General features: G+C 40.5%; 1 protein-coding gene and 1 non-coding gene across 2 annotated transcripts in view; one reads left to right on the top strand and one right to left on the bottom strand.

Moving 5' to 3' along the window:
• KMO (kynurenine 3-monooxygenase) overlaps nt 1–23,817 on the top strand; it is a 77,422-nt gene that overhangs the window by 24,902 nt on the left and 28,703 nt on the right. Inside the window, exons 2-5 of the mRNA XM_052653547.1 lie at nt 13,854–13,923; nt 14,451–14,548; nt 15,737–15,826; nt 21,543–21,591. Coding sequence (XP_052509507.1) covers nt 13,854–13,923; nt 14,451–14,548; nt 15,737–15,826; nt 21,543–21,591 — 307 coding nt within the window. The remainder of the gene's footprint in view (nt 1–13,853; nt 13,924–14,450; nt 14,549–15,736; nt 15,827–21,542; nt 21,592–23,817) is intronic.
• Nucleotides 20,674–20,745, bottom strand: TRNAC-GCA (transfer RNA cysteine (anticodon GCA)). Its single transcript has one exon. It is a non-coding gene; the product is annotated as a tRNA-Cys (tRNA).

Raw genomic sequence — 23,817 nt, 5'->3', positions numbered from 1 at the left:
ATGACATTTTAAAAATCATGATGTCTCTTCCTATTAAGGTCAGCATTTATATTGGACTGGCCCAAAAGTTTGTTTGGGTTTTCCTGATGTTATAGAAAACCTGAATGAATTTTGGGCCAATCCAATAAACTTAGTTTTCTCATGATCAGTGGATACTTGAACAATCCTTGCTGCCAAGGTCACATGGGAATCAGCGGAAAGGTAGTAGATCCTACTGCTCAGCATGATATTCACATGATATACACTGGCTGAATGCCTGAGAAGCATAACTCCACATTTATATAAAAGAAAATTTCAAATTATCTTTTAAATTAGTAAGTTAGGTATCACAGTGGGGTCCAGGCACATGACCCTTAAAGAAGGAAGTTAGAAGAGAGAAAGTGGGGAAATGGAAGAGCAGTAAGTTGGGTAAATCCATGATTATGTAACCAAGGAATCGCCTCAGAGTCTGCTGAAGCACAAACAAGCTAAGCCAGTTGTTAATAAAACATTTACTTTTCACATTATTTTTTTAATCAAAACTGTTTACTACTGCGAACTGTTGATTCTGCAAAACAAATATGGAGATTTTTCATAATAGTCTATGTCCAGGCTTACCTCTGTCTGGGTTTCCCTCATAGCTCAGTTGGTAAATAATCTGCCTGCAATGCAAGAGACCCTGGTTTGAATCCTGGGTTGGGAAGATTTGCTGGAGAAAGGATAGACTACCCTCTCCAGTATTCTTGGGCTTTCCTTGTGGCTCAACTGGTAAAGAATCCGTGCAAAATGCAGGAGATCTGGGTTTGATCCTTGTGTTGGAAAGATCTCCTGGAGAAGGGAAAGGCTACCCACTCCAGTATTCTGGCCTGGAAAATTCCATGGACTGTATAGTCCATGGGGTTGCAAAGAGTTGCACAAGACTGAGTGACTTTTCACTTTCAGGCTTTACTCTAAGAACTGGCATGAAAACTACTAATAGCTCCTAGGAGTCTAACCACATACAGTTTCTTCCCTCCTCTCACCAGCCTCCCTCCTTATTGATGCACAGGAAGCAGCTGGGCCTTACCCAATAGTATGTGTTGGGTTTAGCATGATATACACATATTTTCCTTTCCATTTATATCTTTGGGTCTTCCTAGCATTTTTGCCTGTGTAACAACTAAAGAGTCCCTGGTGGCTCAGATGGAAAAGCATCTCCCCATAATACAGGAGACTCAGATTCAATCCTTGGGGCAGGAAGATCCCCTGGAGGAGGTCATGGCAACCCACTCCAGTATGTTTGCCTGGAGAGTCCCATGGCAGAGGAGCATGGTGGGCTACTGTCCAATTCCTGATCAAGAGCATTTTACGTAGAAGTGAGAAGGAGAAATAAAGTTAGAGTGAGTATAAAAAGTACTTTATAAGCCATGTTACTAATCTTTCTAGCTGAATTTATATAATATCTACAAATAACTTTTCCTTTTAGTTTTATTCAAACCTTCAGTTCAGTTCAGTTCAGTTGCTCAGTCGTGTCCGACCCTTTGCAACCCCATGAGTCGCAGCATGCCAGGCCTCCCTGTCCATCACCAACTCCCGGAGTTCACTCAGACTCACATCCATCGAGTCAGTGATGCCATCCAGCCATCTCATCCTCTGTCGTCCCCTTCTCCTCCTGCCCTCAATCCCTCCCAGCATCAGGGTCTTTTCCTACTCCGCATGAGGTGGCCAAAGTATTGGAGTTTCAGCTTTAGCATCAGTCCTTGCAATGAATACCCAGGACTGATCTCCTTTAGGATGGATTCAAACCTTAGTAACACAGAATTGGACATCTTATTATGACTGGCCTTGGAGAAAGCATTGTTGTTTATTCTTTTGTGCTTATTAATAATAAGAAACAGCAGCAGTACGTTTGAACTCACCACTCAACTGGAACTGATGCAGTGCAGTGACTTATAATGGGGCTTCCCAGGTGGCTTAGTGGTAAAGACCCACCTGCCAATGCAGAAGCCAAAGGAGATGAGGGTTTGATCCCTGGGTTGGGAAGATCCCCTGGAGGAAGCCATGGCAGCCCACTCCAGTATTCTTGGCTGGAGAGCCCTATTGACAGAGGAGGCTGGTGAGCTACAGTCCATAGGATTGCAAAGAATCAGACACAACTGAAGTGATTGAGCATGCAATGACTTACAATAACCTCTGTGCTTCTCTTCCACCCATTCAGTCAGTTCAGTCACTCAGTCGTGTCCAACTCTTTGCGACCCCATGAACTGCAGGACGCCAAGCCTCCCTGTCCATCATCAACTCCCAGAGTTCACCCAAACTCCTGTTCATTGAGTCGGTGATGCCATCCAGCCATCTCATTCTCTGTCATCCCCTTCTCCTCCTGCCCCCAATCCCTCCCAGCATCAGAGTCTTTTCCAATGAGTCAACTCTTCGCATCAGGTGGCCAAAGTACTGAAGTTTCAGCTTTCCCATCATTCCTTCCAAAGAAATCCCAGGGCTGATCTCCTTCAGAATGGACTGGTTGGATCTCCTTGCAGTCCAAGGGACTCTCAAGAGTCTTCTCCAACACCACAGTTCAAAAGCATCAATTCTTTGGTGCTCAGCTTTCTTCACAGTCCAACTCTCACATCCATACATGACCACTGTAAAAACCCATTACATTGCTCTAAATCTTGCTTCTCTTGCTTACATAAATATATGTAAAAGTTTTATTATGTATACATGATATATGCTGGTCATATATATATACACACACACACACGTAAATAACAAATATACTTCTAAAACTTGTGTATATACACATACATGTGATTTAGTTGTAGTTGTCTTTATTATGTGAGTATCAGGCAGTTTGAAGTCATCTGGGACTTTTTTTTACTCATAGTGTTACTCATATATTCATATTATACTATTTTATCATGTAATTATACCATAATTTCAGAATTGGACACAACTGAAGCAATTTAGCAGCAGCAGCATACCATAATTTATTTGTCCTTACCTCTGTTATGGCTATTTAAACTGTTTCCAGAATTTTATTTATTTTCAGTTATGAAAACTGTGGCTCCGGATATTCTGGCATATGTCTCCAGGAATTTCTCTTGGGTATATGCCTTGAAGAGGAATTGCTGATTTGTCAGAGATGTGAAAACTCAAACTTGAAATCACTGCAAGCAATGCATAAGAGATCCTACTAACCCTCACCCTCTCTAGCACTTAAAATTTTCATGAAACAAGATTATACTTAATCCTATTATTTCCATATCATGTGATATTCCTTCTTTTCCTTCTGCCTCATAAGGAACTATTTATGCAGGCTTGATTGGCAACCATACAGGAAATGTTGGAGAGGTAGGGATCAACACTTGGCAACTTTAGAAAAATTTGAAACGTAGCTTCACCTGAGTCAGCTTTGTCTCCCTAGATCCTGGAATCAAATTTTGGTCAAAGAAAAGTAACATAACAAACCCATGAGAGTAGGTCATTGGCTTGGAAATGAGCCCTTTCTGAGCCCAATCACTGACTCTTATTAATATTTGTACATCATTTGTTATAACTCATTTATTCCATAATTCAAGTTGAATTCCCTGGAAACAAATGAATGTTCTTCTTGCTTCTGAATCTCCGTTTCTCTACTTTTCTATTATTGTCACTAAAGGAAAGTTGGTGTGCCTGACATACAGTGAGGCTAAACAAACCAAAATGTCAGTTTAGAGCAGGGGAATGTTTATTGTAGGGCCATGCAAGGAGACTGGTGGCTCATGTCCAAAAAACCATGAACTCCCTGAAGAGTTTCACCAAAGCATTTTAAAAGGCCAGGTGAGGTGGAGAGGGTGGGTGGTGGTCACAGGGTATATGATCAGCTCATGCACAATTCTCTGATTGGTTGATAGTGAAGGAAAGGGTGGTGTTGCAGGGGTTAACATTCAGTCCTTAGGCTCAAGGAGGTCTGGGGCTGTGTACTCATGATCATCAAGTAGCTAACATCTTCCATTTGGTGTGGAGTTTTCACATCTGTTAAAAAGTGACTCAGGAAATGTGCATCAGGTACTGTTATCTAGGTACTTCAGAGAGGAGCTAAAGCAGAAGTTATGGGGGAATGGACTTCCCTGGAAAGGCCCCATATGGTCCTGCTCAGTTATATCATTTCCCTATATTAAGTTCACTGATCTTCTGCTGTTTAGATTGTGGTTTGTGTGTCCTGTTGTCTTTCTCCCTGGACTGTTTTCCCAGTATATACAATAGAATGTTACTCAACCATAAAAAGGAATGAAGTTGGGCCATTTGCAGAGATGTAGATGGAATCAGAGCCTGTCATACACAGTGAAGTAAGTCAGGAAGAGAAAAACAAACATTGTATAATAACACATGTATGTGGAACCTATAAAAATGGTACAGATGAACCTATTCACAGGGCAGGAATAGAGACGCAGACATAGAGAATGGGTGTGTGGAGACAGGGAGCGGGGTGGGGGATGGGATGAATAGGGAGATTGAGACTGACATATATACACTGTCATGTGTTAAAGAGATAGCTAATGGGAACCTGCCGTACAGCCCAGGGAGCTCAGCTCAGTGCCCTCTGGTGACCTAGTGGATGGGATGTGGGTTAGAAGGAAGGTTTAAGAGGGAGGGGATATATGTATACATGTGGCTGGTCCACTCCATTGTGCAGCATAAACTAACACAACATTGTGAAGCAACTATACCCCAGTAAATAAGGAAATAAAAGAAAAAACTAATTTCTAAATTACTTCCTCTACCCTCATTCCAGCTTTCCTGACCCTCTTGGTCTCCTGATCAATATCCTTCTCCTCTCCTGTTTTCCATAAGCATAAAAGCAGTTATGATCATGGACTGTGTGTGTGTGTATTAGTTGCGCAGTTGTGTCCGACTCTTTGCGACCCCACAGACTGTAGCCTGACAGGCTTCTCTGTCCATGGAATTCTCCAGGCAAGAACACTGGAGTGGATTGCCATTCCCTTCTCCAGTGATCATAAAACTGTGAAAGAAAGGAGATTCACAAACCTTTTTTTCTTCAGTGAGACTTACTCAATCTAGCTTTTAATCCCTTCTATTTTTTTTTCTAATGCAACAGAGCAATTTAGCCATTTGAAGAAATTTATTTTATTGTATGAACTTTACTGTTAGCTTACAGTTTTTCTTTCCTTGATACAACTTATTACTATTGCCTTTACTAGATATTATTTTTTTTATTAGAATATACTTGCTTGACAATGTTGTGTTAGTTTCTGCTGTACAATGAAGTGTATCAGCCACATGTATACACATATTCTGTGCCCCCTCTCCACTGCTTGGACCTCCCTCCTATCCCCCCACCTCATATACCTTTGGCCTCATTATCAACCTCCCCTACCAGAGTGATATGTTGTTGTTATTGTTTAATCACTAAGTTGTGTCCAATTCTTTTGTAACCCCCATGGGCTGTAATCCACCAGGCTCCTTGGTTCATGGGATTTCCCAGGCAAGAATACTGGAGTGGGTTGCCATTTCCTACTCCAAGGGATCTTCCCAACCCAGGGATTAAACCCGCATCTCCTGCACTGGCAGGTGGGTTCTTTACCACTGCACCACCTGGGAAGCTCTTGTGACTCCACAACTGTACTAATAGGCCCCCTACACACTGCCCAGGTGCAACGCCCTCTACTTATTCCCACATCCACTGGGGGCTGCTGTGAACCCCCCAGCCTCACATCTCAGAGCTTCTCTAGTTTAGTATTTACCCTCATCCAGCACTGTGAATCCTGTCTCCCTGCTGACTTCTTTGCTATTGTTCCTTCTAAAATCTTGCACAGAGTCCACTGGATCTGTTTCTTGGTATGCAAAATTTCCAGTGTTTTCTCTTTACTTACAGCATTGCCCCTGAGACTCCTGACCTTAGCTTAAACCTGAGGACAGCAACAGTCTTACAGCCCTCTCCCACAGCACAAGCATCTCATGATTGGAAGTTGCCATGGTATCCTTACTCTACACTGCAACTTCCAGCCTGCAGCTTCTGTCTCCATTTTTATCTGTAAATCCTTTGAGGCTACCTGCACTATTTTATCACCTCTGTCCCCTCACTTTTGTCATCAATCAACCTCTAGGCCATTTCCACCCAATACTGAAGACTTCACACCTAATCTTTTTTCTATATCCCAGCCCTGCCATTGCCTTGAGTGACTATCAAAGTTTGCATTGTTGTCTTAGCCAATCCCCTAGCCTCTCAGTTCCTTGGTTTCTGTACTTTCAACCCCTTCCACCTCCACTGTACTTCAGCCTCCAAGTCCCATGATGACACCCTGGAACTTGACACTGTCATTCCACAGAACTGCCTCATCTACAATAATAATGTTGGATATAGGGCTCTTTGTTCAAAACCTCCTGACTTCCTAACTCTCTCATTCAGTTGCTTCTGCTACATCTGTTCTTCACAGGGACCTCCTACCCCCCTCATTCATTAGCCTTTTCTGTTTTCCTTCCTTCCCATCTAGCTTAATTGCTATTGTCCTTCAGTCCAACTAATACTTCAACTCCTTGCTTTCTATTCCAACCACATGGCTGAATCCCACTCTGCTTGATTCCAGTGGTTTTCTTCCTTTCCATAGATATACATAGGTGGCTTGATTTGGTTACAAATTTTACTTAAAAATGTAATTCATTTATAAATTCAACAAAAATCAATCCAGTATTTATTATGTTTCAAACACAATGCTTTTGGCCAGGGATAAAATGATGAGCAAAAACAGTTTGCAGCTCAGTGGGGTAAATAGATATTGATTATAGGAATACCCTAAGGACGTAAGCTTTCAGTTGTGATAAGCACTTTCTATTAGTTTCTTAGGGCTGCCATAACCAGGTACCACAAGCAGGTGATTTAACAAAAGATATTTATCATTTCACAGTTCTGGAAGCTAGAGGTCTAGAATTAGGGTGTCAAAAGGGTTGGCTCCTTCTCAGGGCTATGAGAGAAAGATCTGTCCCAGGTCTGTCTTCTTGCCTTGTAGATGGCTGTCTTCTCCCTGTGTCTCATTATATCATCTTCCCTCTGAGAGTGTCTCAGTTTTCCCCTTTTTTTATATATATGCCCATTATATTGGATTTAGGGGTACTCTAGTGACCTCATTTTAACTTAATTAATTCTGTAAAGACTGTCTCCAAATAAGGTCATCTCTGAGGTACTGGGGTTAGGGCTTCAGCACATGAATTTCATGTTCAGTCTTGCACTCAGTTGCTCAGTCATATCTGATGCTTTGCAGTGCTATGGATGGTAGCTCTCCCCTCCAAGCTCCTCTGTCCATGGGGTTTCCAGGGCAAGAATACTGGCGTGGATTGCCATTCCTCCTCTAGGGGATCTTCCCAACCCAGGGATAGAACTCACATCTCCTCAGTCTCCTGCACTGTAGGTTCTTTACCGCTGAGCCACCAGGGAAGCCCTATATGAATTTGGGGAACCACAGTTCAACCCTTAATGCTTCTCAAAGGAGAAGTCTGTAGTGCTATGAGAACTCTTAAGTAGGGAGTTTGAGATCATTACAACAGCTAAAGGAGGCTTCCTTAAGGAAGCAAAGCTGAGTGGAAACTTGAGGATGAATAGGCATTTACTAGAAAGAGAAAAGAGGAGAAGATGGTTCACCACTGAAATCTTTTGGTGAAGGAGGGCATGGTGAGAACAAGCAGCTGAAAGAAGGCTAGCAAAGCTGAGGTGGGAAAGTGATATGATCTCCATAATTTAAAAATATTATGGAGAAAATCTTTGACCTACAGTGATGTCATGTTTCTCTGGGAGGATTATATCATATTTGCTGGGAGGATTATATTTGTGGTTACCAGCAATCCTGGATGGACACAATCCAATCAGTGCTAGAGAAGATTCTTAGACCTACTTCGGTCCCTTTGATCATGATTATTTCCAGTTGACCCTATTTCTTAGATACTTATTGAGAGTCCTAACCCAAAGCCTGGGCATTTATTAAACCCTCCTGAGCGTGATGTCAGGGTATGTGTCCTAAACTCCAGATTTTGTCCTTGTAGTATCATGGGTCTATCCAAAATTCTGTTGAAATGCTTTGCCTCCTCTGCAATCAGTAGATAACCCTAGGTGTGGCTCCAAATGCCAAGTTCACTTGTCTGGGCTTTCTTTTTCTCTTAGCAGAAGAGTTCATTCAAATGGCCTATTTTACCATTACACTGCTTGTAGAGAATTAAATAGTCTTTAAATGACTGCTTGTAGAGAATCAATGGTCAAGAATTCAGATGAATGTTAATAGAATAGAAACAAACTTGACATTAATCAAGCAGAATGATTATGATAACTAGCAGCAGAATGGTGAAAATGAGAAGAGATGGATAGATGGAGAAAAATTACAGGGTAGAAATGGCAGAACTCAGAATGGATTGGATGTGGAGGATGAAGTGCCACAGGTGACTCTTAGATTTCTAGCCTGAGCAACAGGATGGATGAGATGCCATTCTCTGAGATATCCCATCCATTCCATGTGAAGAGAACTGACATGATTTGGGGCAAGGATCATAAGTTTTAATTTGTATCTGTTGAGTCAGATGTGTTTTGAGACTTTTTTTAAGCTACATCAATTAAATATGTGTGGTTGTGTTGGTATTCAGTCACTAAGTCATGTCTGACTCTTTGTGACTCCACGGACTATAGCCTGCCAAGCTCCTCTGACCATGGGATTTCCCAGACAAGAATACTGGAGTGGTTTGCCGTCTCCTTCTCCAGGGGATCTTCCTGACCCAAGGACTGAACTCACATCTCTCTGTTAGCAGGCAGAGTCTTTACCTACGAACCACCTGGGAAGCCCTTAAACATCTATATGCATGAGCTCAAAAAAGGAGATCTGAGTGGGAGATGTAAGTTTCTGCATCACCATGGGTATAGAAGATGGACCACGATGGATGCTTAAGAAATCCCAGCACTTTGGTGGACATGGAAACTGATACAGCCATTATGGAAAAAAGTATCCAGGTTCCTTAAAACACTAGGAATAAATCTACCATATGACCTAGCAATGCCACTGTTGGGCACAAACCCTGAGAAAACCACAATTCTAAAAGACATATGTACCCCAATGTTCATTCCAGCAGTACTTACAATAGCTAGGACATGGAAGCAACCTAGATGTCCATTGACAGATGTGGTACATATATACAATGGAATATTACTCAGCCAGAAAAAGAAATGAATTTGAGTCAGTTGTAGTGAGGTGGATGAAACTAGAGTCTCTTATACAGAGAGAAATGTCAGGAAGAGAAAAACAAGTACTGTATATTTACAGATATATATGGAATCTAGAAAAACGGTACTGATGAACCTAGCAGAGAATGGACCCGTGGACACAGCAGAGGAGGGTGAGTGTGGGATGAGTTGAGAAAATAGCATTGATGTATAAACACTATCATATACAAAATAGGTAGTGGGGAATTGCTAAATTGCACAGGAAGCCCAACCTGGTGCTTTGTGATGACATGGAGTGGGATGGTGGGAGGGGAGGGACGGGAGGGAGGGAAGGGATATATATACATACACACATACATACATATATTTATATATGTATGTGTGTGTATATATATATAATATTTGACTGATTTGAGTTGTTGTACAGCAGAAAACAACACAAAATTGTAAAATAATTTTCCACCAACTAAAAAAAAATAGAAACCCCAACATTTGATCGTCCTTCTTTGCATGGGTGAAAGACAAAAAGAGGAAATGGCTAGAGATGCATAAAAAAAAGAAAATGAAGGAAGTTTAGTGTTTCAAGAAGAAAGTTTAGTTAGCAGTATTGAACGCTGCTGAAAATTTGTGATAATTATATGTAGATGATGTTATCAAATTCAAGTTGCTCAGTAGTGATAAACAAATCACTGCAATCTGTATAAAGCTATTTAGGAGAGCAACACACTAAAGTTTCAAGAAGACAATAAAAAAAAGTCTTCATAATCTCAAAGTAGGGAAAGATTTCTTAAGCAGTATACCAAATGCATTAGCAATAGTATAAAAGATTGATAAATGTTACTGCTACTGCTGCTGCTTCTGCTGCTAAGTCGCTTCAGTGGTGTCCGACTCTGTGTGACCCCATGGACCACAGCCCACCAGGCTCCCCCATCCCTGGGATTCTCCAGACAAGAACAATGGAGTGGGTTGCCATTTCCTTCTCCAATGATGAAAGTGAAAAGTGAAAGTGAAGTTGCTCAGTCGTGTCCGACTCTTAGAGACTCCATGGACTGTAGCCTACCAGGCTCCTCTGTCCATGGGATTTTCCAGGCAAGAGTACTGGAGTGCGTTGTCATTGCCTTCTCCGATAAATGTTACTACACAAAAATAAAGAGATTCTCATCATTGAAGATACTATCAGTTCAGTTCAGTTGCTCACTCATGTCCAACTCTTTGCAACCCCATGAATCGCAGTACGGCAGGCCTCCCTGTCCATCACCAACTCCCGGAGTTCACTCAGACTCACATCCATCGAGTCAGTGATGCCATCCAGCCATCTCATCCTCTGTCGTCGCCTTCTCCTCCTGCCCCCAATCCCTCCCAGCATCAGAGTCTTTTCCAATGAGTCAACTCTTGGCATGAGGTGGCCAAAGTACTGGAGTTTCAGCTTTCGCATCATTCCTTCCAAAGAAATCCCAGGGTTGATCTCCTACAGAATGGACTGGTTGGATCTCCTTGCAGTCCAAGGGACTCTCAAGAGTCTTCTCCAACACCACAATTCAAAAGCATCAATTCTTCGGCACTCAGCTTTCTTCACAGTCCAACTCTCACATCCATACATGACTACTGGAAAAACCATAGCCTTGACCAGATGGACCTTAGTTGGCAAAGTAATGTCTCTGCTTTTCAATATGCTATCTAAGTTGGTCATAACTTTTCTTCCAAGGAGTAAACGTCTTTTAATTTCATGGCTGCAATCACCATCTGCAGTGATTTTGGAGCCCCCAAAAATAAACTCATCCACTGTTTCCACTGTTTCCCCATCTATTTCCCATGAAGTGATGGGACCAGATGCCATGATCTTCTTTTTCTGAATGTTGAGCTTTAAGCCAACTTTTTCACTCTCCTCTTTCACTTTCCTCAAGAGGCTTTTTAGTTCTTCTTCACTTTCTGCCATAAGGGTGGTGTCATCTGCATATCTGAGGTTATTGATATTTCTCCCTGCAATCTTGATTCCAGCTTGTGTTTCTTCCAGTCCAGCGTTTCTCATGATGTACTCTGCATATAGGTTAAATAAGCAGGGTGACAATATACAGCCTTGACGTACTCCTTTTCTTATTTGGAACCAGTCTTTTGTTCCATGTCCAGTTCTAACTCTTGCTTCCTGCCTGCATACAGATTTCTCAAGAGGCAGGTCAGGTGGTCTGGTATTCCCATCTCTTTCAGAATTTTCCACAGTTTATTATGATCCACACACATCACCAGGCTCTTTAGTTCCTCTTTACTTTCTGGCATTAGAGTGGTATCATTTGCACATCTGATGTTATTGATATTTCTCCTGGCAGTCTTGAGTCCAGCTTGTAACTCATCCAACCTGGCATTTTGCTTGATGTGCTCTGCATATAAGTGAAATAAGCAGGGTGACAATACATAGCCTTGCCATACTCCTTTTTCAATCTTGAGTCAGTCAGTTAGTTGTTCCATACAGGATTCTAACTGTTGCTTCTTGACCCTCATCCAGGTTTCTCAGGAGACAGGTAAGATAGGTAGGGTAGTTCCATCGCTTTAAGATTTTTCTACAATTTTTTATTATCCACACAGTCAAAAGCCTTTAGCGTAGCCAATGAAACAGAGGTAGATGTTTTTCTGAAATTCCCTTGCTTTCTCTATGATCCAGTGAATGTTGGCAATTTGATCTATGGTTCCTCTGCCTTTTCTAAACCCAGCCTGAACATCAGGCAAATATAAGCTCTCAGAGGCTGCTGGTGGGAAAACACATTAGCACAAAATTTTGGAAAACAGTTTGGCATAATAAAGGTGAAGATACATAAACCTTTGACCAGAGATTCCACTTCTGTGAATAAAACGCTAAAGAAATATCATGTACACGTGCACCAGGATACATGTATGGAAATGTTCTTTGCAGCTTCTTAATATTCTCAGGCCATCTTTTCACAATATTCACATACATCAAGCCCTTATTCTGTATATCTCTAAACTTGTAAAATCAATGTATCAATTATATCTCAATAAAACTGGAAAAATAATATTGTCAGGCCAGAAACAACTCAAATGTCCTTCAACAGTAAAATGGCTAAATCAGCTCAGTTGAGTTCAGTCATGTCCAACTCTTCTTGATCCCATGGACTGTAGCACTCCAGACCTCCCTGTCCATCACCAACTCTGGAGCTTGCTCAAACTCATGTCCATCGAGTCGGTGATGCCATCCAACCATCTTATCCTCTGTCGTCCCCTTCTTCTGCCTTCAATCTTTCCCAGCATCAGGGTCTTTCCCAATGAGTCAGTTCTTTGCATCAGGTGGCCAAAGTATTGGAGTTTCAGCTTCAGCATCAGTTCTTCCAATGAATATTCAGGACTGATTTCCTTTAGGATGGACTGGTTGGATCTCCTTGCAGTCCAAGGGACTCTCAGGGGTCTTCTCCAACACCACAGTTCAAAAGCACCAATTCTTTGGTGCTCAGCTTTCTTTATGGTCCAACTCTCACATCCATACATGACTACTGGAAAAACCATAGCTTTAACTAAACAGACCTTTGTTGGCAAAGTAATGTCTCTGCTGTCTAGTTGGTCATAGCTTTTCTCCCAAGGAACAAGCATCTTGTAATTTCATGGCTGCAGTCACTGTCTGCAGTAGTCTGTGAGATTTCATACAATGAAGAATCAAACAGGAAAAAAAAAGAATCAACCAGTAGTGAAAGGATGGCCTGGAACTTATGTGGGATCATACGGATGATCTCACCAGCATACTAGTGAGTTAAAGCTGCTGCTGCTGCTAACTCACTTCAGTCATGTCCGATTCTGTGAGACCCCATAGACAGCAGCCCACCAGGCTCCTCAGCCCACAGGATTCTCTAGGCAAGAATACTGGAGTGGGTTTCCATTTCCTTCTCCAAGTGAGTTAAAGAAGCAAATGCAAAAAAATACACAAGTATCAAAAGCATGTAAATTAAATTATGTTGCCTAGGGATGTACACCTAAGTGGAAAAACTATAAGGAAGCTGAGTTTGGTTATCACAGAAGTCAGAATGTTTACCTCTAGGAGAAAGTTTGAGGATTGTAACTATGGGGAAGCTAGGGGAGCTATAGGAGATTGGAAATGTTCTACTTTTTTTGATCAGAGTCAGTAAATGGGTGTTTGTTTTTTTTTCTAATTATTCTGTAAACTGTACTCATGGTTTGTGGTCATTCTGTATGAAAGTTATATCTCATGATATGAAAGTTAAAAAAGAAAAAAAAACCTAAATCTTCCTTGAAAACTATATAGTTTAATCTTCAGTTAATGCTATTATTCTTGCAAATGGCATTTTCCACTAGTGACTGGATTAATCAATATGATGACTAAGGCTATGGCCACACATGATGTTGCACTTCAGTTCAGTTCAGTCTCTCAGTCGTGTCTGACTCTTTGCAACCCCGTGAACCACAGCACACCAGGCCTCCCTGTCCATCACCAACTCCTGGAGTTTACCCAAACTTATGTCCATTGAGTCAGTGATGCCATCCAACCATCTCATCCTCTGTCATCCCCTTCTCCTCCTGCCTTCAATCTTTCCCAGCATCAGGGTCTTTTCAAATGAGGCAGCTCTTCTCATCAGGTGGCCAAAGTATTGGAGTTTCAGCTTCAACACTTAGCCAGCAAAAATTCCCTATATTTGTGAAATCAGATAAAAATATGAAAAAAATTGCTTTGATTTCCTAGGTTGGATCATTAAATGCATGCTTCCTTGCCAAGAGGAACTTCCAAGTTGATATATATGAAGCTAGAGAAGGTGAGACAATACTGAACAATGTGAGATGTGGTTCTGATTCTTTGACGTCTTACTCCTTTAGATTTTAAAAAGAAAAAAAATTTTTTTAAGGTAAACTGTTGAAAGTGAAAGAATAAAATGAAGTCATTCAGTCGTGTCTGACTCTTTGCGACCCCACGGACTATAGCCTACCAGGCTCCTCCGTCCATGGGATTTTCCAGGCAAGAGTACTGGAGTGAGTTGCCATTGTGTTCTCCCAGGGGATCTTCCCGACCCAGGGATCAAACCCAGGTCTTCTGCATTACAGGCAGACTCTTTACCCTCTAAGCCACAAGGGAAGCCCAAGGTAAACTGTTAGACTTCATTAAAACCCTCAACTATCTAAATTTAATTTAATTCAAATTCATTACTATCTGTGTTTTCTTTAAAAGAGTTAACAAAATCTTTTAATTTGGTCCAGATGGCACCCGTTTTTGAGGTGTATATGCTCACCCTGTCTTAGGATATAAGAATTGCGTGTAACATGAGGTCTACTTCCAATGTCTTAGACATCCGAGTGACTAAATCTGCACGTGGAAGAAGCATTAATTTGGCCCTTTCTTATAGAGGACGACAAGCCTTGAAAGCCGTTGGCCTGGAAGATCAGGTACCTTGTGAATGCATTTTCCTTACAGAAGATAACACCTGTTGTTTTTCAACAATTGCATGGTCTTGATTTCTCTTAGTTCGAAGCAGCACTCAATGCCACAAAAATTGCTGCATGAGAATTTGTTTTACAAAGGTTTTCAAATTTCTAAATTCCCACACTTGAGGCACATGACTGCAGAGGGGGCAGAGTACGTTGTAGGGCAGGTGGAAGTTGTATCAGGTGGAAACCTGATTATCACTTCTGACACTGGGCCATCAACAAGATGGTTAATCTTTGCCTTTTATTTGTGTCTGACCTGGGATGGCCTCTGGGGTGAGAGGAGGCAGGCGACACCCATTCTTTTGACTACTTAGGTCCATAATCTCTTATCACAATTCTGTACTCCAAAAAACTAGAAAGCTTTTTCATCACCCATTCAGCAGCAAACTTGACCTGATGCAGACTTTTTATAGCCTCTAAAAGAAATCTCATTTACTGTGAATATGTTTTACTAAAGAAATATTGTGTTGTGGGGTGGTGCCCTAGACTAGTCTACGTGTCATAAACTACCCACATATGCACACATTACCTATCTAAACTTTGAAAAGTTCTGAATTCTGAAACCAATGAGCTTTCAGTGTTCGGATAAAGATTGTGGGCCTGTTACAGATTTTCCTCATATAGACTCAAGATTGTCAAATTTCTCACTATCGTGTATCTTGGAAATGTAAAGAGAAATAGTATATTTTTATTGACAGTATTTTTGTGAGAGTGTGTCCTTGAAATGATAAGTTCACATAAGTGCTATTTGCATTTCCACGTTTTTCTTAGGCATGTGTAGGAAAATACTTTGCACTGCATTTCAGGAATCCTGTGACTTATTCCTCGTGCTTTATTCTTTTGTAATCATAAAAAAGAACTTAATCTCTGACAGTGAACCATTTCCTCACTTGTAATATTTGACTTAGGTCTAGATTAACTTTAAAGTCTATTCTAAAACCTAAAGTTAAAAAAACCCTAAAAACTAAAATTTGTAGGAGCATAGTTTTTATTAAATTTCTACCATACTGTGTTCCCATGGTCTTTTACATTATTTTTTGATTTTTGGAAAATGTTTGAATAATCACACTGTAAAGTCAATATCTATTTTATTGACATGATGCCACATTATGGAAGTTGAAATAGACATCTCTGATTTTATTTCAGGTTGTAGCCTACGGTATCCCCATGAGAGCAAGAATGATACATTCTCTTTCAGGAAAAAAGTCTGCTATCCCCTATGGGACAAAGTCACAGGTAGGTTTACCTGGAAATACTTTTTTGTAAAATGGCTATAGCTGAGACTAATATCTTGAACCAGCTACTTGCTTGCTGACCCTGCCTTTCTTCTCTAGCCCTGTTTTGACATTGTTTGCTTGCTTAGAATTCAAATATATATACTAGTTAATTCATAGGAGATGCTTAGAAATGGCCCAGTCCCTAATAAGCATTCAGTGGACTTCCCCCATGGTTCAGCAGTAAAGAATCCACCTGCAATGTAGGAGCCTCAGGGGACACAGGTTCAATTCCTAAATCAGGAAGATCCCCTCAGTTTAGTTCAGCAGTAATGTCTGACTCTGTGACCCAGTGTACCGCAGCATTCCAGGTCTCCCTATCCATCACCAACTCCCAGAGCTTACCCAAACTCATGTCCATTGAGTCAGTGATACCATCCAAACATTTCATCCTCTGTTGTCCCCTTCTCCTCCTGCCCTCAATCCTTCCCAGCATCAGGGTCTTTTCAAATAAGTCAGCTCTTTGCATCAGGTGGCCAAAGTATTGGAGTTTCACCTTCAACATCAGCCCTTCCCGAGAACACCCAGGACTGATCTCCTTTAGAATGGACTGGTTGGATCTCCTTGCAGTCCAAGGGACTCTCAAGAGTCTTCTCCAACACCACAGTTCAAAAGCATCAATTCTTCGGCACTCAGCTTTCTTCACAGTCCAACTCTCACATCCATACATGACTACAGGAAAAACAATAGCCTTGACTAGACGGACCTTTGTTGGCAAAGTAATGTCTCTGCTTTTCAATATGCTGTCTAGGTTGGTCATAACTTTCCTTCTAAGGAGTAAGCATCTTTTAATTTCATGGCTGCAGTCACCATCTGCAGTGATTTTGGAGCCCCGAAAAATGAAGTCATCCACTGTTTCCACTGTTTCCCCATCTATTTGCCATGAAGTAATGGGACTGGGTGCCATGATCTTAGTTTTCTGAATGTTGAGCTTTAAGCCCACTTTTCCACTCTTCTCTTTCACTTCCTCAAAAGGTTCTTTAGCTCTTTGCTTTCTGCCGTAAGAATGGTGTCATCTGCATTTCTCAGGTTATTGATATTTCTCCCTGCAATCTTGATTCTTGTGCTTCTTCCAGCCCAGCGTTTCTCACGATGTACTCTGTGTATAAGTTAAATAAGCAGCCTTGGCATACCCCTTTTCCTATTTCCAGTCTGTTGTTCCATGCCCAGTTCTAACTGTTGCTTCCTGACCTGCATATAGGTTTCTCAAGAGGCAGGTCAGGTGGTCTGGTATTCCCATCTTTTTCAGAATTTTCCACAGTTTATTGTGATCCACACAGTCAAAAGCTTTGGCATAGTCAATAAAGCAGAAATAGATGTTTTTCTGGAACTCTCTTGCTTTTTCGATGATCCAGCAGATGTTGGCAATTTGATCTCTGGTTCCTCTGTCTTTTCTAAAACCAGCTTGAAAATCCGGAAGTTCACGGTTCACGTAATGCTAAAGCCTGGCTTGGAGAATTTTGAGCATTACTTTACTAGCGTGTGAAATGAGTGCAATTGTGCGGTAGTTTGAGCATTCTTTGGCATTGCCTTTCTTTAGGAGGGGCTTCCCTGGTGGCTCAGATGGTAAAGCGTCTGCCTGCAATGTGGGAAACCCAAATTCGATTCCTGGGTTGGGAAGATCCCCTGGAGAAGGAAATGGTAATCCACTCCAGCACTCTTGCCTGGAAAATCCCGTGGATGGAAGAGCCTGATAGGCTACAGTCCATGGGGTCGCAAAGAATCGGACACGACTCAGCAACTTCACTTTCACTTTCACTTTCTTTGGGAACGGAAGATCCCCTAGAGGAGGGCATCTCAACCCACTCCAGTATTCTTGCCAAGAAAATCCCATGAACAGAGGAGCCTGGTGGGCTACAGTCATTGGTGTCTCAAAGAGTTGGACATGACATGATTTACACATGCAAGTCAAGAACAGACTACACTAACTAAATGTACCTTTTCTATAAACATTAATTGTCTTCCTGTGGGCGAGTTGCTGAAGAGCTTGCAACCTGTTCTTTGAAAGTTCTCTGTGTTCACTATGAAAAGAACTCAGCCAAGGGATGGTAGCAGCACTCAGCTCTTACTTTCAGAGAGGGAGGAAATCTTTCACTTTCAGAGAAGCGAAAGTAAGGCTTGAAAGAGATAGTTGTTTAAATCTTCAGTTGGCAACCAAATAGCATCATTCCAATCAAATGACAGTTTTCCTATGGGGAGAATTGGGTGAGACCAAATTTCTAAAAAACATAAATTTTTAAGTGTCAGGTGTGTATTGGATGAGATAGCTTGCAAATGCACTTTCAGATAACAGAATCTCACAGTGGTCAGCAGCTTTAGATGCATGGACTCCAACCACCTTGCTTTACAGATAAAGAAGCAGGCTGCATGACTACAGGAGGTCAATATTAAGGGAGAAACTGGACAAGCTTCCTTACAGACAGTAACCAGTGAGCGTGGTGTAGGAAGCCCTCACAGGAGTGCTGGAAGTGCTGCTTAGTTACACTATTTCTTTTTTCTAAAATGAGAGTGATATTCTTCCCATAATAGGCATAATAGTCATTCCACCTTTCTTTTGGATTAATACTGATTGTGCTGAGGAAATTCAATTCATTGTATTCATCTCTTCCCTGGAATTGGCCCAATAGAGTATGAATAGATCCAGGGGGAAAATATGGTTCAAAATAGCAGGGAAAGTGGATGAGAAGAGTGACTTGGACCTGAGACAAAAACTACTAACTTCCTTACCTTCACCAAGTGAGAATCAGAGAGGGGTGAGGGAGAAACAGTTTCATCACCAGTGACTCCCCAGGAAGGTGAAAGTGTTGGTGCAAGTTCTCATTTCAAGGCCTTTAATACAGAAGAAGGAAATGATCCTTCTACATCAATCCTGCCATTCCCCAATTCTTAAGAACTGAGTTAATGCTAAATTTATAGGTTTGCATCATTATTTTTATACTAGAGTTGAAAACGGACCCTCCTTATCTTTTAAGAACTGTATGAATTTGCTTTGAATTGGTCAATTCCATAACCTGTGGAAGTGCAAAGTCATCCCCGTCACCCCAAGATTTCTTCCAGTATCCAGGGAGTATACATATTGGCCTCTGCTGCCTCTTGGTGTCCACTCCTCCTCCTCTAGTTTTGGTTATGTACCATGATGACCATACATGAAACTCATGATTTTTACCCATTTCCACATGCAAAATACTTATTAATAGCCTTCCTCCTGGAACACAAACAAGATTGCCAGGGCAGAAGCAGCCATATTTGACCAAGAGGTAACTTTACAGAAGGAAGCTACATGCCAAAGATGATGGAGTAGAAAGGAGGAGGACGCTGATGAATTTGTGGATGTCCCTGAGATACCTCTAGACTTTTTATTAAGCAGGAAAAAAAAAAAAGCGTAGTTTATATAAGCAGCTGTGGTCAGGTCTCTGTGCAAATAGCTAAAAATAATCCATGACTCATTACAGTATGTAAAGCTCATGGTAATTTGCACAGTGCTAAATAAATTATATTTGAGGAAAAAAAACATACATGAATATAATGAAGACCTGGGGGGTCATGGAAGGCCCACATTGTGCAGTGCATAGCAAACGATTCATAAGTTCCTACTGTATACAATTTGACTTCTGAAATCTTTTCTATACCCCTTTCTCTGAGCCTTCCTCCCCTAGCTGTTATTTTTTCTGCCCTTTCTCCTTTGCTATGACCGTCTTGCGGATTCTTCTCATTTCCTTCCCCGATTGCCAAATATCAAAATATTCTCTAATATGCAGAGCAGGCCAGAGTTCCCCCAATTCCGATTCTTAAACTCCTGTGCCCAAAATAAAGAAATGACACCCCCTTACTAAAAAACATTCTCATTTGAAGGCTATCAGGACAACAATGTAAACACTTTTTCCTAGCATATTTGAAAAAGTCAGCACTGCAACTTTTGTCTTACAAATCTCCAAAGATTGTCCTATGCCCTTTAGGTTTTCTTAGTGGGTTTTTTGTAAAGACTCACTTTACAGCTCTTCATTTGTTTGTTCTTGTTGTTACTTATTCTTCACAAGGTAAGCCTTTTAGAATATGTGTTGGAGAAGTGAAGCTTGATGTCAGTGACTTTAAGTTATGGTTATAATAGGAAACTGCCCAAAGATATGGAGGAGATTAGACCAGGACTCTCCCTGGTCTTCTGCAGGACCAACATGTCTATTGGTTCCCAGATGATCAGTCCCCAGTTTATCTCAACTAAGCCTGATAGGGATCAACTGGCAAGGAAAGAATATTTTCCTTCTGTTAATAAGACTTCATAATTTGAATGTTTCCTAGTATACTTAGAAGTATAACAAGTGTGGTTTCTGTTGAAATGCAAACATTAATAATGTAGAAGACTGGAAAACAGAACCATAAGGCAGAGAATTACGAAGTTCCTGTTAATTTTAATTTATGACAAAGACACAGGAAGCTCCTCCTCGGTCTACTATTGCCTCTTTAGCATGAGCAAGTTATTTTTATACCAAGTATAGATTTAGCTGTTAATTTTATATGCCTATATTTGAATGGGATCAAGATGAATAAAAGACCATATTTGTGTTAAATGTTGTAATGTCCCATAATTTTGAAATTTATGTGCTTTAAATTTTTAAAGCAATAGACTTGTCCTGAATTGCATGACTGCATTATGGCTTTCATGAGCCCTAAGTGAGTAAGAGTAAGTGAAGTCACTCAGTCATGTCCAACTCTTTGCGACCCCATGGACCGTAGCCTACCAGGTCTCTCTGTCCATGGGATTTCCCAGGCAAGAATACTGGAGTGAGTTGCTGTTTCCTTCTCCAGGGGATCTTCCCAACCCAGGGTTTGAACCTGGGTCTTCTGCATTGCAAGCAGATGCTTTAACCTCTGAGCCACCAGGGAAACACATAGACACTTTTGCTTTGTGGGGCCCTATAAATCAATAAATATTAAAAATTAGACTATATGAGCACATTGATATAAAGATTACATTAAGCTTTAATATAATCCAGACTGGATTTATTCTTATCTTTTAAAGAATTAATATATATTCATATTCTTATATTTATTTTTTCTTATGATTTTGAAATAAACTAAAATTATTTTCATGAACCCCTAAAAGTATCATAGGACCTATGCACTGTTTGACTGGGTCCCATGGAACAATCGGTACTGTGAAGTCAGAAACAGCCAGTACATGTACCATGTATGGGATCTACCTATTCCTAAAAACCCTCACCCTGCCACAACCGCACCACACACTCACACAGCCTTTCAAATTGAAATGAAAATTTCAAAGTAGTTTCTTTGGGAAATGGTACATTTATTCTAGGAATGTTGTCATTTCTGAAGTTTTTTTAAACACCGTGATTTGGAGACCTAAGATGAATATTTGAGATTTATGTTTGATAGTTAAAACAAAACTATCTTAATGAAAATAATATTTTTGGTACCAAAAAAAGATTTGTTTTTATATAGTATCAAACTTTGAAAAAGCCTAGGTTTAAACCTGAACATTGTATTGCATATATTTGATTGAAGTGTTTATAGAAAAAAAGGCTACTTAGTTAAATGGTTGTAAAGCTGAGCTTGCAACCTTCTGATAAATAATTAGTATTTTCTATTGCTAAGTGAATAACATAGAAGCATATTTGCCCATTCTCCAGAAACAAATAGTATCTACTATATTTTTCTTGCAGTATATTCTTTCTATAAGCAGAGAAAATCTAAACAAGGATCTACTGACGGGTAAGTCCAATGCTTTATTCACCAGCCCTCATTTTCAGCAAAGCGCATGAGACTGATCTCGTCATATGATTAACTGAAACTTGTTTGCCATTCCTTCTTGGGAGTTATTAAGAGCAAGACTATGTACAATGCAAAGTGTTTCTTTAAAAATACTGGTAGTACATCTTCCAGCATCTGTTTTTCATCTTATCAGTGGTCTAAATAAAAATTGTTTGTTCAGCATGTATTGAATTCCTATTGTCTTCTAGGCACTGGGTTGAATGAGTGCCTCAGTGAAGGACTCACAATCTAGTGGAAAAACAGACATACATATATAACAATCTTCAAAGAGCCACAAGCAGATTTTTTTTTTATCAGAAATATGAAAAGCAATAGTGTGAAGGCTGATAGAGGGCTGAAGTTTTTTTAAGTATTATGAAAATTGCTGTGTGCAAAAACAAGAGTCTGGACTAAAGCTATAGCCCTCCAGTTGGGAGGAGGTATAGATTCAAGATATCTGTAGGAGACAAAATTAGATGCAGGTTATAGGAAGTTGATAAAGAGGAAGGTGTAAATAAGCCTGAAGATTCTCATGTGTGTAACTAAAAAGACCTAGACCTATCTGTTCATTGAAAAGCCCCTGGACTGCAAATTAAATTTGTATCCTGGATAGATAATCAATCCAATCACATTTCATGTAACCCTTGATCATATTTTTTTCTTCTTTAGCATTTGTACTAAACAAATTCATTCCATGCAAAGCATGCCTTTAGTAGTTCTACTATGTTTTAAATCAATCAATCCCTCTCAAGGCATTCCAGCAACCTCTGACTTTTGGAGACTAGAGGTTCCAGTTATTTATCTGTGTTTCTCCACAATCCCCTACCCAGGGTGAGTTTGTAACATATCTGTTGAATTGAACTGAACTGAACTGAACTGGGAGGAGGAGTGAAGGAGAAGGTCACTCTAGTTGATTCATGAGGGCTCAGAAATAGGGTTTGGTATTCATCTTAATTCCATTTCTTTACTTGTAAGTCTGACTTCTGGATGAGTAGATACATGGCTAGGTTGCTTTATATATTCAAGCTGATCTTAAGAAAAGAAACTACAAGACAGCTTTTAAAAATAATAGAAAATATCTTTTATGTGTTAAGCACTATGTTAATAACTGCTTTATATTGCATCAATTTGTATAAGCCTCCAAACAACTCTGTGACGTAAGAATTATGTTTACCTCAGTTTTGTACATGATAAAGGAAGCTTAGAGACGGCCACAGTGCAGCAGGTTACACTGTTAATAAGTAGCAGAATCTGGATTGAACTTGAGTCTGTCTATTCCAAAGTCCATGCTTTTAACTATTACAGTCACTGCCTCCAGTAATATAAATGAAACACTGATAACAAGGAGGTAAAACATGGGGAAGACCCATCTTGCATGCTCCCCTGTTTTTCATTAGGTACATACTGCACAGCATACAATTTCATAAATGGCATAAATATGTTAATAAAAAGAATGCTGGACCTCTTGACTTCTAAACTGTTTGGCATATAAAGTTCTTTTACACAGCTCTTATTCCTTTACATGGCATCAGATTGTGAGCCACCCATTCCACAGATAAATAAATACTCATTCCTTCTGATAGAACAGCTCTCCTCTGAAAGTACTGTAACTAAATCATTTTCCTGCATCAGCTTTTCATGTAGGATTGTTTCATGGTTTACCGTCCTGTGAGATGTTAATAACTGTTAAGTAAAACAAACATAAAAAGGATATGTGGTCAGGTAAATTTGATAGACTTAAAACCTGCATTGGACTTTCCAGGTGGCCCTAGAGGTAAAGAACTCATCTGTCAATGCAGTAAGAAATGTGGGTTCAATCCTTGGGTCGGGAGGATCCCCTGGAGGAAGGCATGGCAACCCACTGCAGTATTCTTGCCTGGAGAATCCCATGGACAGAGGAGCCTCATGGGCTACAGTCCTTGGGGCCCAACAAGTTGAACACAACTGCAGTGACTTAGCACACACACAGGCAAACCCTGCATCAAATTAGTTTTAAAAGTTCTAGGACTTCCCTTGACTCAGTGGTTAAGACTCCATGCTCCCAATGCAGGAGGCCCAGGTAAAATCCCTTGTCAGGAAACTAGATCCCACCTGCCACAACTAAGAGATCCCACATGCTGCAATGAAGACCCGGTGCTGCCAGATAAATACATAAGTAACTATTAAAAGTCTTTTCTTACAGTACTT

This window comes from Budorcas taxicolor, chromosome 16 (assembly GCF_023091745.1).
Source record: "Budorcas taxicolor isolate Tak-1 chromosome 16, Takin1.1, whole genome shotgun sequence".
Lineage (NCBI taxonomy): Eukaryota > Metazoa > Chordata > Mammalia > Artiodactyla > Bovidae > Budorcas > Budorcas taxicolor.
This window is presented reverse-complemented; position numbering and strand designations above follow the sequence as displayed.